The sequence below is a fragment of the Pogona vitticeps genome, chromosome 5 (assembly GCF_051106095.1).
Source record: "Pogona vitticeps strain Pit_001003342236 chromosome 5, PviZW2.1, whole genome shotgun sequence".
Classification (NCBI taxonomy): Eukaryota; Metazoa; Chordata; class Lepidosauria; order Squamata; family Agamidae; genus Pogona; species Pogona vitticeps.
Genome location: NC_135787.1, coordinates 126,181,904 through 126,199,028, shown reverse-complemented (window position 1 = coordinate 126,199,028; position 17,125 = coordinate 126,181,904). Strand labels below are relative to the sequence as shown.

General features: G+C 38.5%; 1 protein-coding gene across 2 annotated transcripts in view; it reads left to right on the top strand.

Annotated features, from left to right (window-relative positions):
- The window catches only part of PLXNB2 (plexin B2), a 385,384-nt gene that overhangs the window by 348,283 nt on the left and 19,976 nt on the right, over positions 1–17,125 (top strand). For both annotated transcript variants that reach the window (XM_020797233.3, XM_078376762.1), the window contains exons 25-31: positions 690–919; positions 2,280–2,461; positions 4,467–4,533; positions 4,919–5,065; positions 11,707–11,863; positions 12,939–13,039; positions 13,809–13,893. In XM_020797233.3, coding sequence (XP_020652892.3) covers positions 690–919; positions 2,280–2,461; positions 4,467–4,533; positions 4,919–5,065; positions 11,707–11,863; positions 12,939–13,039; positions 13,809–13,893 — 969 coding nt within the window. The remainder of the gene's footprint in view (positions 1–689; positions 920–2,279; positions 2,462–4,466; positions 4,534–4,918; positions 5,066–11,706; positions 11,864–12,938; positions 13,040–13,808; positions 13,894–17,125) is intronic.

Genomic DNA, 17,125 nt, shown 5'->3' with positions numbered 1-17,125 from the left:
GGCCCACATCTTACTCTACATGCAATAGCTACCTTCCTGTAATTCAAGTTTCAGAAACATTTTACTAATGGGTGATTGTTAAGCACTGGCTCAGTTTAAGGGGAGACTTGGATTCAGATGCCACCTCTTGCCTCATAGTGTGATATCTCAGCCTCTGTGGGTTCTATGGTGGGAAACATAACACACCATAAATTATAGACATAGCAAATAGTACTCATCTATAGGTGCCATAGCACCTCTTGATTCTGGGCCATTAAAGGAGAGAAGTGGTGTCTACTCCAGATGGCATTCATCTGGGATCTGCTAAGTTAAGATTGATTATTCACCAGTGTGTTCACAATCAAATTTATGATCAGGATTATGTGTGCACTTTATCTGTCTGTCTGTCTATCTATTTTATTTTATTTTTATACTGTCCTGTTAGTCCATGCACTACTCTGGGCAGTTTATAAGTTAAAACAAGTCCTGCTGCAGCCCCTTAACTAATTCAGAAAAAGAAGCAGTTGTACCACTAGAAAAACAATTTTTGCTTTAAGATGCCAGTTTTTCTAGATAACATTGGAAAGGTAAAAATACTTCAAAACTGCGTAATGGAAAAGATAGACATATTAGATTATTTCCTTCAATGCAGCAAAAAAAGAACCAATAGTATGTTTCCTACTAAACCATAAAATTGTTGCCTATTACAGATCTAATGATTGAAATGGAGGATCAGACAAATGACATCAATGAAGCAAGAATTCCTGTGTTGGACTATAAAACCTATACAGACAGAGTCTTCTTTCTACCATCCAAAGATGGAGAAAAAGACGTGATGATCACTGGGAAACTGGACATCCCAGAAGCTAGACGACCAACTGTAGAGCAGGCATTGAATAATTTCTCCAATCTGCTGAATAGCAAATTATTTCTCATTAATGTGAGTACAGAATAAAAAGTCAGTTTTGCAGGGTGGATGGCTTGGCCTGATTTGAAAAACAGAATGTGTTTGCATGTGTTATGTCATTAGCATCATGTGCAAGGCTGTGTGAATAGTATAAGAATATCTTACATAATTTTGACCCTCTTCCTGTCATTTCTGTTGAAAGAGTATCTACTGTTCCATTCAAACATTGTTCCCTCTTAACTTTACCCACATATTTTGCTCACTGCAGTAGCCATTTGGAATAAAGCTTAAATAAAAGCAGTAATTTGTTTTTTCCTACCCATTTAGATCTATTAGTTATTTAAATAAATTTCAGAAGAAAATTAAACTTAGTACATTTCCTTACTTTCATTGTCTTTGAAACTTGTTGAGAAATGTGTTAAAGATCCCTGTTCCTGTCTCTCTCTCTCCCTCTCTCTTTTTTTCCCTTTTTTTTGATTAATTATTTTCAATATTTCAGAGGAAATATACAGTTGTAATTTTGTTCAAATATAGTACAGTGTGTCCTGAAAAAGAATAGTCTTCATATTTTGCTTCATTCAAACGTTGCATGGCAATTCAATCTTCAAATTAAAAATGATGTTATACATCCTAAACTTCATTCCAGTACCTCAGTCTTCAAGACAGTTCTTGCACTGCAGTGGATTTTACATATTTGTGGGTTTGTTTAAGAAGTATACAGATTTTATTCTTAGTCACATTTATTTCAGCATTTATGTTTCATCAGTCTGTAGCGAATAAATCCTGAACGTTGTCTGAGCAGACATAGTCCAAGCATTCTTAGCAGGTCTGAGTCAGGTTAGTGCCTGGATGACAGACCACTAGGGAATCCATGTAATCTGCCTTAAGTTCCACAGTGTAGAAAGAGGCATATGCATAGACTAAATAAATATATTATACCTGTTGACTATGTTTCAAACACAACATCTAAGAAGAGGTGCTGGATAGGCATACCAACTTTCAACCTGCTACCTTCGTCTCCAGGAGACCATTTTATAATGTATTTTGTATTTTCTTCCCTCTTTGAAAAGAAATATATATGGCAAGCTGATATTCAAACTTTAAACTTAGAATGGGATCTTGAGCATGCACACCATCTGTCGTTGTAATACTGCAGGGTTCAGAACGGTTACCTGATGACAGATGACAAACAGCCTGCCAAATAAACCAGTGAAATGACAGTATCAAACTGTGTGCCCAAAAACACCAGAGTACTGTTAGAATAGAATGTATTTTGCTACTTTTGTCTTACCTTTTTTAAAAAAAAAATATATGTTTCCAAACTGAATAATAAGAACAACATTCAGTTGTGGTTCAAGCACATGCCTGTGGTCTTTTGTTTTTGTTTGTCTAGTTCATTCACACGTTGGAAAACCAAAGAGAATTTTCTGCCCGTGAAAAAGTATATTTTGCATCTCTCTTGACTGTGGCTTTACATGGGAAGTTAGAATACTATACAGACATCATGAGGACTTTGTTTTTGGAGCTGATGGAGCAGTATGTTGTGGCCAAAAATCCTAAACTGATGCTCCGAAGGTAGGGAAAATTTCTCCAGTAATCCACTATCAATGGGATTTGCCTGTGTTTCAGTGGAAAAACACTGATTATTTTTAACCAGATCACTTGGACTGGCAGTTAAAAGTTACCGTGATACTGTCAGCATTGTCCACCTCACCTGGCTTCACCTGAGGCTAGCAAACCCCACTCATATCACCCAGCATTTGCTGTCTAAAGTGACTACAGTAGTACCTTGGTTTATGATTATTAATACGTTCTCCGGAATGTTACGTAATGCGAAAATTTCGTAAACTGAAATGCAGATTGCCATAGCAATGGCAGCGATACTACAAACCTCCAGGCACAGGGAAATGTCCTTTGCAAACTGAAAAAAACTGAACAAAAACATAAACCGAGGCATTATTTTGAACAGATTTCCGTTCGTAAACTAGAAATTACGTACGTAAACCGAGGTACTACTGTACGTCAATATCCTGAATGGTAGGCAGTCACAGTTAAAATTTTAAAGAAGCAATTAGATTTCTTAATGGGCTTAGAACAGTTGATTAACTTGACAAATGCCCTATGTGGGTCATTTATTTTTAAAGTCTACTCTGCTAAAATAGCATATTGATCACTTACATATATTTAATCTACTTTTAAAATTAAAAGTTTACCTATATGCATGGTCTACCATATTCACAGTCTGTTTGTGGTGTGTGTGTTTTTTTCTTTTCCCTTCTGTCTATAGTGTCATTCTGTTCAAATCATTTGTATTTATTCTTTGGCACATATTTGAAAATGCACTATTCTTTTTATTCTTAATAATTTAAGGATTAGATTTTAGGTTTAACAAATATAGGCTAAAATCCTGTTGCCTAGTACAGTACATTGCAATAGAGCAGGCCCATTAGTCAGTGGGTATTCAGTGAGTTGTCTCTTCCATAAGTTGATTCAGCGGCCTATTCTGGTTCTAACTTAATACAGTAAGCAACAGGTTTTCAGCCACTGTAGTGCAATTTAAACTATTTCGTGCTCCTGTTAAATATGTAGCCCTACTTCTTATTACTGGCTGAAATCCTGTTGTATATCTTAGGCCTGCAGAAGGGTGATGATGTTAATTCAAAACATGTTACAGTTGTCCTTCAGCTTTTCTGGCTCTTATCAATCCCCGTCATCAGCCATGGAAGCTGCAGGACAGAAGTGGAAACTACTTAATTGTTGAAAACCTGCCCCTTCTGGTAATGTTATCATTAGCAATTTTTGGTAGTTACATACTTCCTCCTTTGGTCCTGTGGCTCCTGCAGCTCCCACATGATTTGAAGGGATTACATAGGAGCCAAAAAAGCCATGAGGCAAAAATAGGAAATTTTTAATTACTGAAATTTGCTTCTTGCTGGTGTTGTCATCACCATTCTGCACTGATAGTTAATGCCAACAGCCATCCAAGCAAAGCACATGAAAACAGATAAACAGAGCTTTTGTATCAGCAGTGACAACATATTACTTATTTTTAAATAAGTGTATTGCTAAGGTGAAGATTACATTAGCTGCTACACCAGATATTTCTCAGAATGAATCTCTATGGGCTTTATTGTAATAAGCACTAAAAAAGAATCCTGTTTTGATAGTCATTTACGGTATTTCCAGAGGTGGGGAAAAGTTGCCCTAGGCCTATGGCCATGCTGGTTTGAGGGTTTGGAGAGTAGTAATTAAAAATAATAATAACATTCCCCAACTATGAATATTATTTACATTTCACAGCACATGTGAAGATTGTTTTTCTCTTACTGCACTTATACTCCCAGCCACCTAGTGAAATGGGTTAGGTCAAGAGATGGTGATTGATATAATGTCAGCCAGTAAGCTTCACGACAGAGGAGATTTGAACTTGATACCCCTGTATAGCTTGTCCCTACACAGGTAGTATATGTTGGGTAAAGTGCACAGGAGGGAGATTCTAGCAACAGCTGTACTATTGAATAAATACATGTAGACATACTGTAGTTACAACTTCCTCATGTGCTTTTTTCCTGTGTTTTAGGTCAGAAACCGTAGTGGAGAGGATGCTATCCAACTGGATGTCCATTTGTCTGTACCAGTACCTCAAGGTAAAATCTGAAATGGATACTTCCTTTACACTTACTATGTTCAGTCATAGTGAACAATCATAATGCAAATAAGTTTTTCGCTTATATATGCTCTGTGTGTATAGATTAGTACCTTCTGATCCCTGCAGACCATGGTTAGCTCTGTGGTCCCAGTTTGCAGACAATTGTAAACCACAGGTCTTCAGTTCAGATAAAATAGAACACTGTGGTTTGCTGCATACCAAGATTGGAGGTTATCATGATGGGAAAGAATGGAGTACAAAAGCCTGAGGTTTGTGGCTATTGGTTAACCCCAGAGCACGGTTTAGGATTATATTTGAACACAGTCATTGTTTCTCTGTTGAAAAGTGCTTCATAAAATCTTACTATCCTTCACCAATAACAGGACAATGCTGGAGAGACTCTTTATAAATTGTTCAAGGCCATCAAACATCAGGTGGAAAAAGGACCTGTGGATGCTGTGCAGATGAAAGCCAAATACACACTGAATGACACTGGATTATTGGGAGATGATGTGGAATACTCTCAACTGGTACGTAGGTTTTTCCCGTGTTTCTTTGAGGCTATTAATTTAAATAATGAATGAGGAAATTCACTTTTCTTTGTTTCCCATTTAATGTCTTTTATGTAAAATATGGGTGATAAAGCAGTGCTTCGTAACAATAATGGGAGCATAAAGCAATAATTTTGTTTACCTGACATACATAAAAGAGGCCCTTCACGTCTTGCTTGTGAAATTCTCTTCCCTTGGAGGTGCAATTGGCATTGATGTTGATTTTAATTTTGTGCCAAATTAAAATATGACTGCTCGCTAAAGCCTTTGGAATGTAAGGATCTTGGCCTCGGCTGGATGTAGAATATCTCATAAGTGTACAGTTTTAAATGGGTTTTAATTAGTTATATTGTTTATCTGTTTTAAGCTGTTCTTGTGTTAAGTTTCTGTTATATACCACTTTGAGATATGCTATAAGCTAGGTCCTAAGTAAAATTAAAGAATAGTTTAGCTTCAGGATTTTGGTCCTTAAAAAACTTGGATTGAATGATACTTTTCAGTGTGAATTCTCTCTTACAGAGACTAACTATAGATGATTATTTTAATGCCCCAGCCTCCTTTAAAGGCATGAGAAGCTGGGCATTTTCAGCTTACCCCTCATGAGAGCTGAAAATGGAGAAAAGATGTGGGCACTTTATAGGTTCCCATTTGTAAGAATGCCGAAAGTCCTCATTCGGTATCCCCATCTTTGTCTCCTCAGTTCCCAACCTTCTCATATTGAGGGGAAAGTCTAACATGGTGGGCTTGTGCTGACATTCACTCACTTATTAGGAGCATTTTTCACATGGTGAGAAAAACCTGTTTAATCAGAATTCCCAACATCTTGGAGGGTTTTGTTTGCTTTTGAGTGATGAGAGTGCGCAAAATACCTACAACCATCCCTATTTGAGGCGGGAAGACCAAGAACTCTAGGATATTGGAGATAGCAAATGTATGTCAGCCTTGGTTTCCTTCTCATTTTTAGCCCTGCATAAATAGGCTGAACACCTACATAGTGCTTATAATGGTGGGGGAATGGGTTTAGATAGAACAAAATAATTGATCTCCCAAAGGCTGTAAGCTGTACGAGCACCAGAAGTTAGGAACAAATAGCAGACATGTTGTAGTTGTGCTGTTTCTTGCTTGACTGGTGGTTTGGCTTCCATTGGACTTTGGATTAAATAGATTCTTAAACTGACAGTCCCTACTAATTTACCATGGAAGCTGTGATTTCCTAATATCATAATTTCACCAATCTTGTGTTGCAGAGGTGTGCAGATTTGGGCTTTTGAAGTGTAGCCTGAGGAATTCTAGGAGTTGTAGTCCAAAAACCCAAATCTGCGCACCTCTCCAATGTTGTATCCAAGACAGAAAGCCTTCAATGCCAACTTCCTCTGTAGCCCTTGTATTCTTCTCAAGTGCCTCTTTTCTCTTATTCAGCAATTTTAAGGCTTAATTTCATTCATCCCCTTCCCGCCAACCTAGCGGTTCGAAAGCATGCAAATGCGAGTAGATAAATAGGGACCACCTTGGTGGGAAGGTAACAGCGTTCCGTGTCTAAGTCACACTGGCCATGTGACCACGGAAAGATTGTCTTCGGACAAACGCTGGCTCTATGGCTTGGAAACGGGGATGAGCACCACCCCCTAGAGTCGAACACGACTGGACAAAAATTGTCAAGGGGAACCTTTACCTTTACCTTTACCTCCATTCCTGCTGAGTCACTGTATTGTACACAGTGGTAACATTAGGGAACTCAATTGGCCCCCATTTGTAAAAATTCCAGAGACTGACTAGAATTGACAAACTTCTCATATACCTGAAATCAACTCCCACCTTTGAGGGAGGCTCAAAGGGTAGTGACAAGAGAGAGGATTTTGTTGGTTGTGATCCCCTGCCTAAGGGACACTGTCCCCAGTACAGCCCACATAATGGTATATGTTTGTCCAATTTTTTACAATGGGCTTTCGAAAAAATGATTATTCTTATAATTTATTTGGTGGGAAATATTATTTTACAAGGTACGTTGTTTTTCATGTACAAAGTATTGTCTAATTTTTTATTGCAAGATATTTTGAGCCTTTAAGTGTCCAAATAATGATGATGATGTTGAGAATGATCATTTTCAGGATGGTTTGGGGGTTTTTAAAGCCAAGTGCTGTGTGCTAAAGGAGTTGATAATCCCTTAGATGAGAGCAGGCATGAGGAGGCAATTTAATACAATACTCCCTGGATGAACTCAGGAAGCAAATCTCTCTTTTGTAGTTGCTGTTTACTTTAGGGAGAAATGCCCCGTTGCCAGTACCTAGGCAGTTTGTAATTAGATCAAACATATATTGAAATTCCCTTTCAATATATGTTTGATCTAATTAATTAGGAGCCACTTGTTTTCCTTTTTTTTTTCTTTTTGTGAAATATGCCTAAAATGTATATTTGCAAAAGTGACTTGTACTTTCTTTTTGACTTACTTAGGAACAAATGTAGCAAATATACGTGGACTCCAGGATTGGGTATTACAAAACAGTAAGGGCATAGGGGAGAGTCTATAAAATCCCCTTGCTGTGGGATCATGTTTATTGACATTGGTAGAAGTTATTTCATTTTGTTCATGACATGTCTGTTGTGTTAGATGAGACTTAATTTAAAAACTATTTTTTTTCGAAGTGCTCTTTGAAAGGATATTTAATATATTTTCTTACCAAAATGTGCCTGAGGGAATAAGGGATGTTTGTGGGGGAATGGGGAAAGCTATTTGTAAGAATGTCTCATGCAGCAGTTTCCAAGGGAAAAAGGAATCAGAGAAATAAGACAATCAGAGACATATAAAATACAGTCCAGAATGTTATAAAAATTGTTACTAATCATTATTTGTCTCACTTTATAAATGCTGTTATAAAAAACATGGTGCCTTTCATATGTTTTCAACTACAGTGCATTTCCATTAGCCCCAACCAGTCATGCAGGATACTAGGAAGCTAGGGTTCAGAACTTCCAACAGATTCAAGTGCCATGTGTTGGCCCCAACCCATGTTTTTACTAGTTCAGATTACTGCAAATACTATAATCTGCTAGCATTGCTACTTAGGAACATGTTCAATGGCATCTTAAATGTTAACAATTTTTATTTGATATCTGGTGTTGTATACTTTAACTCACTTCTTCAGCTATATTAAGTGAGCTAAACTCCATGAACGCAATGTCAAATAAAACATATTAGTCTTTAAGGTGGTATAAGATTCATTAGCTAAAATGCTGTTAGTTACAGTGGCTAACATAATGCTGGTGGCTTAATTATTGTTGGTGAATTGCTGCAAGTTAAGACGTTAGTGCCTACATTAACTTCTTGTTGTTCTTGTTCAGTCGTTGAGTCGTGTCCGACTCTTCGTGACCCCATGGACCAGAGCATGCCAGGCCCTCCTGTCTTCCACTGGCTCCTGGAGCTTGGTCAAATTCATCTTGGCAGCTTCGATGACACTGTCCAACCATCTTGTCCTCTGTCATCCCCTTCTCCTCTTGCCTTCACACTTTCGCAACATCAGGCACTTTTCCAGGGAGTCTTCTCATGTGATGGCCAAAGTATTGGAGCCTCAGCTTCAGGATCTGTCCTTCCAGTGAGCACTCAGGGTTGATTTCCTTCAGTATAGATAGGTTTGTTCTCCTTGCAGTCCAGGGGACTCTCAAGAGTCTCCTCCAGCACCACAATTCAAAAGCATCAATTCTTTGGCAGTTGGCGTTCTTTATGGTCCAGCTCTCACTTCCATACATTGCTACTGGAAAAGCCATAGCTTTGACTATGCGGACCTTTGTTGGCAAGGTGATGTCTCTGCTTTTTAAGATGCTGTCTCCATTTGTCATCACTTTCCTCTCCAGAAGCAGGTGTCTTTTAATTTTGTGGCTGCTGTCACCATCTGCAGTGATCATGGAGCCCAAGAAAGTAAAATCTGTCACTGCCTCCATATCTTCCCCTTCAGTTTGCCATGAGGAAATGGGACAAGTGGCTATTATCTTAGTTTTTTTAATGTTGAGCTTCAGACCATTCTTGGCGCTGTCCACTTTCACCCTCATTAAGAGATTCTTTAATTCCTCCTCACTTTCTGCCATCAGAGTGGTATCATCTGCATATCTGAGGTTGTTGATATTTCTTCTGGCAATCTTAATTCCGGTTTGGGATTCATCCAACCCAGCCGGATATTAACTTCTTACTTGTGGCAAATCACAATTGAGATTTGCTCCAGTTGTATTTTGGCAGCATAAAAATTCAGTGAAATTTTGGCCTTTGAAGTCTGCTCCAAAGACTTAACATAACTACTCCTCTGGAAATCGTTACTAAGAAAGTTTAATTAAAGGAACCATTATGAGCTTCTGGTCTTTCTTAAACGATCCAATACATGCCATCAAAAATTTCCCTACTACTCTATATCTGCTCTACGAAATGTGAAATACCTACTCTGGGCTGTATCTCCAAGTAGGTAAAACTAAAATACATCAACACCATCATTTTTTTTTCTCATATTGGTTAAAGGTCTACTGAAATTGTGTAGGTTCTATCCTTTTATTCTGGAAGTCTGAAATGCCTAACTGCAAGAAGAGTAATCACTAGTAAGGTTAATTGCCAGAATTAATTTACCATGCCAAGTTAAATCAATCATGTACAACTGCTGCCTCACATATCCATACAATCAGTGGCTGCTCTTATTACCCTTTTAAAGGTTCAAGGTCACTGCTTGGGATTCCTCCTTATGCCAGTTCACTCTATCCGAATCTTCTGCTATGTAGATGTTCTTCCAGCTCAAGAAATCGCTTAGAATACATTATGTATTGGCAGAAATGTTTTAATCAAGGTAGCCCCAGTGTTGCCCATGCTCGCAAGAGGTTCATTTTACATTTGGAGACAACAAGCACACATCTGTTGGAGGCGGGGGGGGGAAAGAGAAACATTATGAAAGATGCAGTAGAACAGAGAACATGAGTAGTAAAGCAGTGAAGTAGATAGAAAGAATAACCTTACACCCCTTCCGCTTGCCAGGAACTGGAGGATAGCTAGTGGACAACTCCTGAAGTCAGTAGATATGCAGCAGCTTTCCAGTACTTACAAATATACTGGGGGTTAAATAGGGACACCAAGGTTTTATATATTTTCAGACTAGCATAGCAATAAATTGTACCTGCTTGTTAGTTTTATCTGTGTACAGCTAATATTCCTTATGCCTGCACTTCACTAATTGGTGAAATGATGGCAGAACATCTGATTAATTAGCAATATTCTAACAAAACCAAGTTTCAAGGTGCAAAAACATTCAGTAACTGTCCAGCTTGGGTACTCTTATCATCAAATAGATAATCTTGAGTGTCTGCCTAAAACATCTGGTGTAAACAGGCTGTACATTCCCAAGCACCCTTCTTTCATATAGATAAAGAGGCTTGGGAAAGAAATGAAACTGCAAAATAGGAGCGAAGCGGGTCTCCAAGAAAAATCTGGACATAGATAGCAGAATGATCATTGATACATATCACTAAACTTTCTTGCCACGACAAAGATCTTCCGCAGTGATACAACCCCTCTGCCATCAAATAGAGCAGGTGAAGTGTAGGTCTCTGGGCAAGTGTACCTCCTAGCATCCAATGGCACCCCCCTACAAAAAAAAGGCCTGTGACCCCCCAGAGCTGCAATTTGCTCTGTTCGTATAATTTTGTTCACCAGGGCTTATTTTAGTCCAAAAGATGCCATTATCGGTCACTTCTTATGTTGAAAAAAAGTATTTTCTGTTCTGAAAGAGATCCTGGTGTATAACATATCATATACCTGTCAAATCAGACTGCCCTGGTGCTTTTGGGGGGGGTGGGGCGTGATATGCCACTGCGGGGGGGGGGACATCTTTTCATGACATTAGAGGTACCAGAAGAGGCAGTCCAGGGAATGGCAAGTGTACCTCCTCAAAACCCTCAAATATTATTTGCCCCCATCACAGAGACATAGATGTTTGTTTTCCCAACTTCTGCTAAAATGTTGTACAATATTTGTAGGACTCTACAAACGTTGGCTTTTGTAGGACTCCATTAAACTGAGTTTGCTGCTGGCTATTTGTGGGTTAAATATATCTAATTTAAAATTAGGTTTATAGTATTATGACAAAGTGATGTGTCTTTAGAATCAGGTTTAAGCATCCCCACCAATTGTAACTGTCCTGAGGATTACATTCCTTGCTATTTTAGTAGAGTGGTAAATAATAAATGGTATCTCTTTCTATTAAAATACCTTTTAAATTGACTTATCCAAACAGCCATGGTCCAGCTGTGGTGATTGCTTGTCTCTCTTTAAAACCTGTCTTTAAGATCTAGTACCAGAAGCACAGAAACTTAACAAAGAAGAAAAATCCATCGAAGGCTCTTTTCTATGTGTGCTCAGTGTAGGAAAGAAAATGGTCAGAAAACTCATTGAGCTCATTGACAAGTTAACAATAGAAGTTATGTGTATGGCCCACATTTCCATCGCAAACATATGAACCAAGTGTGGCAGTGGGAGCACACATGAAATTGTAGAGCCTGTCTCAATTTCAGTCTTTGGGAATTAACGTTTTCAAGTGAATGTCGGCATTAATTTTCTTTTCCTTGCTGAAATCATGGAATTTCCTATCTTCCAGACTGTAAATGTGATTGTACAAGATGAAGGCGCAGAGCCTGTACCAGTGAAAGTGCTCAACTGTGATACTATTTCTCAAGTGAAGGAAAAGATCATAGACCAAGTCTATCGAAATCTGCCTTATTCACAGTGGCCAAAGCCTGACAGTGTTGTTCTTGGTATGTTTCTGCTCTTGCTTTATTAACAGAATTTCCTAAAATTATAGTTGCCATAGAGGTGATATTAGCAAGAGGAACTGATTCAGTAAATTACTGTATTTGTATTATTTTACATTTGTTATTCTTCCTGCAAACAAAGCCTTTGGTTTAAAATCTGTTCACAAATAGATACACTGATGTAATTTTCTGTAATTCGGCTGAGTAGCCAATGAAACAAATATCTTTTAACTGGTTAAGAGTAGTGATGATTCTTCCCCCCCACTCCCAAGCTCACAGGTCATGATTATCTAGTTCTTTGTTGTGGTGTCTATGGGTCACACATATGGACTAGTCCTGTACATGTACAGAACAGTAGTCCCTATTTGTGAATGAACAGATGACCATTCAGAGAACCACAGCTACAGGTGAGCAACCTGTTCTTAAAATAACTTACCTTTTTAGTAATGCTGGATTCTTGATCTCTAAAGAACTGGATGCTTAGATTAAACTTTTTGCTTGGCTACTTACAACGTGAATCACTGTTAAATGTTGTATTTTCCACCAAAAAACTATGATGCGTTTGCAGCCTATATATACTGATTGTCTTCCATCTAGCTTGCATATAAATCAAAGCACAGAATGTAGGGAGCTGCCTTACATTGAATTACAGTATTTGTCATCCTAGCCCAGCGTTGTCAAATCAGACTGGGAGCAGCTTTCCAGGGTTTTAGGTGATTCTTTCCTAGACAAATAACAGGAGAAACCTCTTGTTATCTGGTGGTCTACCATCCAGGGACTAATCAGGCCTGACCTGACTGAGCTTCTGAAATCTTATGAGACCAGAAGTGTTTAGGATGGTAAGACAGATAATGTTACAAGAGTAAGATTGTATTAATAGACTTGTTTCTGACTCTAGTATTTTGTTAACAACAGAGAGAGGATTTGTTGTTCTTTTCTAAAAAAAAAAAATTGGGGGGAGAGAGTGGATGCCAGAGTTGTACAGTGGTTCAGTGGTTTGCTAGACCCGTAGTTCTGAGGAATATTGCTTTCAGGTGCACAACAGTAAAATGAGTTTATCTTTTTATATGCCCTTTAGAATGGCGTCCAGGTTCTACAGCACAGATACTCTCAGACTTGGATTTAACATCGCAAAGAGAATGCAGATGGAAACGCATCAATACCCTGATGCACTATAATGTAAGGAAGCATTTTGGAATGGTTTATAGTATCTTTTTATTACTCATTTGTAGTGCACAGCTTTTCTTTAAAGGCTGTTTGGCCGAGACAGTGTGTTCTCCTCTTCTCATCAGATCTATGAGCCGACTTTTTTTTCTGCTGTTGTTATTGCCCTATAAAGGCCAAGCGGGAAATCCTAAAAAGCTCCAAAATTAAGCTGGCATTTCTGCAACTGGGCAATTATATAGCACAACCTCTTTGGAAACCAAGACACATCCTTCGCTCAGGATAAAAGTGTGCTTTGTGCACTGCCAGTATACAAGACTGGCTGTCAAGTATGCCTCTGGCAAGATGTGCTTCCAGGAAGACTTTCAAACTTAAAGAATGCAACACATCTTCTTTGCTCTTTAGTGAATGTCAGTTCCCTATATTCAAAGCATTTCAAGGCTCAAAGGTTGAATTGCCTGATAGAAGTAGAAAAATATTTCAGTCGTTAAATGGATTCTAGCTCTGATTAGAAACTCTGATGATAGATCTTTCTTAGTTCACTTCAAAGGTGGGCACAGCTCTTTGCACACAAATTGATGCAGGTTTGGAGTGCCCAGTGTACTGGAATCAAGGAAATACCATGGCCACATGTAAAAGAACTAAAGGCACTGTAAAAAAAAGATAAACAAGCAAGAGATAGTGAATTAATAATTTCCCAGAGTACATATCACTCACAAACATGGTAGAACTAACATGTCTTTTTGCTATCTTCAACTATTTCATCCCGTCTGTTTTCCTGAAGGTGCGAGATGGTGCTACTCTCATCCTGTCAAAAATGGGGGTTTCCCAACAGCCAGAAGATCACCAACAAGACATGCCAGGAGAAAGTAAGTACAATGTGTTTGTCCTTTTAAGGCTCCAGAACTGAAAAAAAAAAGAACAAATGAATGTCTTGGCAATAGTTAATGTTGGTGCTGCCCCCATTCTGTTTTGGCCCTGGTTGCTAAAGCTATAGTGAGCATGCAGGACACAGAATGATTTCCATCTTTGGTGGAAAAAAATAATTTTAGAGTTGCCTAAAGAGAGCATCCCACTACATAAAGGATTTTCAAAGGTGATTGTTTTGTTTTGTGGCTAATGCTGCTTACTTGAATTGCTTCTTTGCATGCATCTTTTTCAAGTTTTTATTTATTTCATGTTTTTGTTTTTATGTACTGTACATCTTTTTCATGTGTTCCCTGAAAAAGAGCAGGACTGTATGAGTTGCAGCTCTAATGACTGCATGCCACCCCCTACACACATGCCTCTCTATCAGATATGCCCCCCACTGTTTCATATAGCTCGCTCAACTGTTAGCAGGAAGCAACAAAGAAAGAGCGTCTGTATCAGGATCATTTTCTTGACATGCAAAGGGGTGTGTATGTCTTCTGGTACAGAAGTTAAATATATTAGCAAGAACAAAATGTGATTTGCCATTGCTCCTAGTTTGTTTGTCTTATCAGGTATATTTTGCATGCTCTGAATCTTGAGCACATATAACCACAAACCACTTGGCTATTCTGGTTTCTGGCAAAGGGAAGGGACCTGTATCCCATTTCTATAGTTCAGGATGTTGTCTTTTCACCATCTATCATTTTCCTGTGTGGACAGAGTAGGAAAAAGAACATAGGGCACTGATTCTCATTGGTTATCATGGGGGCTATCTTTACCCTGACTTTAGTTGAGCATATACTTATTTGTAAACAACTAAAGTACAAAGAGCTGGTAAATACTATCAAGCTTTCCAGTGTATATATAACCCCAAATAAAAATGGCATTTTTGCTTTTGTTTTAATGAAAAAGATACGTGTGACTGCCAAACTTGTCCATAGGCAATGAGTTGTGGTGGCGTAATCAGAGATAGAATGTTACTTTTAAAAAGTAATTAGTTACAAACAATTATTGCATTGCCACTATAGTTTAATTGCAGTTTATAGAAAGGTATTACTTAATTCTTAGCTATCTTCTTTTTTTCAATTTTTGCATTGATCTCTTAGAATTATCCAAAACCAGATTATCTATTTGGAAAGCGAGTTAAGAGGGCCAAGTCAAAGCAACAGCCAAGCTGGCAATGATTTGTAACATAAAAAGACATAAAATAGTTTTTGAGCCCCCCTCTCCCAAATAGGTTGTTTTGAGGCCTGAATGCAGAGCCTACCCCTGACAGTTTTATAAAAACAGCATATTAAAAGGATTTTTGTATCCTTAGGCTCTTTGTTTCATTGGCTGTTTTTTCACATCTCTTTCCAAAAAAAAGGCAGAATAATGGCCAAATGGTTTAACAATGGTTCTCCTTTCTTTTTCTTCCAGAAAGAGATTATAGGGTCTATTGAACTAACTTCCATAATATTCCACATTTCCAAATCTCATGTTGAAATGAATAGAGTTTACATAAATGTTCTACTCCTGTGGAGCTTCCATTTATTTTTGTGGAACTTTCTTACAGAAAACTTAGTTTGTTCCCCCTGCCCCACTTTTTTGGCATTCTAGTTTGGAGATTAAGATTTGTTTTGTTGTTCAGTCATTAAGTCATGACCCCATGGACCAGAGCATGCCAGGCCCTCCTGTCTTCCACTGCCTCCCGGAGTTTGGTCAAATTCATATTGGTAGCTTCAGTGACACTGTCCAACCATCTCATCCTCTGTTGTCCCCTTCTCCTCTTGCCTTCACACTTTCCCAGCATCAGGGTCTTTTCCAGGGAGTCTTCTCTTCCAATGTGATGGCCAAAGTATTGGAGCATCAGCTTCAGGATCTATCCTTCCAGTGAGCACTCAGGGTTGACTCCCTTCAAAACGGATAGGTTTGTTTGTTTGTTTGTTTGTTTGTTTATATCCCACCTATATGGTCGGTTAAGACCACTCTTTGCAGTCCAGGGGACTCTCAAGACTCTCCTCCCGCACCACAGTTCAAAAGCATCAATTCTTCGGCGGTCAGCCTTCTTTATGGTCCAGCTTTCACTTCCATACATCACTACTGGAAAAACCATAGCTTTGACTATGCAGACCTTTGTCAGCAAGGTGGTGTCTCTGCTTTTTAAGATGCTGTCGAGGTTTGTCATCGCTTTCTTCCCAAGAAGCAGCCATCTTTTAATTTCGTGGCTGCTATCACCATCTGCAATTATCATGGAGCCTAAGAAAGTAAAATCAGTCACAGCCTCCATAGACTAAGATTTGTTAGTCTGTCATAAAACTTCTCAGTTGTGCTGATTTGTCTGCTACTGCTGTTTCTTACATTGGTAGTGCTAATAGCAACTATTTCATGATGTGCACGTGCATTGTATACATTAATTATTATTGTGTACCATCAAGTCAGTTGTGGCTCATGGCACCCCCTTGCAGGGTTTTCTAGGTAGAGAGTACTCAGAAGTGGTTTAGCATTCCCTTGCTTGCCCAAGACAAAATAGGCTGGCTCTACTCACAGGAGAAATAGTAGGGAATCAAACTCCCAGCCTCTGGCTCCTCAGTCAGATACCTAACACACTGAGCTATCCAGCCGGTTATTGTGTACATTATTTCATTAGTTTTGATTGTCTCTGCAGGGTGTGTTGTATAGTATTACTTCCATACTGTATTGTATGATACAGCTAGAACAAGAGCCTCAAAAAGTAACTGTCTTGAACTGTAACTCTGAGAATCTCTTGGAAAGTGTAGCTTTTAAAAGTTTTTAAAACTTTTCCTAAGCTTTTATTGGAACCAGAAAATTTCCAGTTCACCCTCCAGTTCTCTTTCACTGCCATAAATCGCCATAAGAGGTATGTGTTAGCTGATTTTAAAGTGTAGAAATTTACAGTAGAAAGCTTCACTTCATATTGCAGTCAGAAAAACTTATGAAAACCTTGCTAGATTAAACTCAAGTCCACATTTCTGTTTCTGACATACCTTGCAGTATACTATCTGGAAGTAATATATGACCACAAGTCATTTATAACACTACCTCTTGTGATATCTACAGTACTCTGATTTTCAGACTTGAACACTTGGGTGGGGAACTTGTGGTCCTCAGCTTGGTCTTCTGTGAAGGGCTACAAAAATAAAAGGAGAAAGGGATGTGGTGGTACAGAAAAATATGAATATGGTGCTG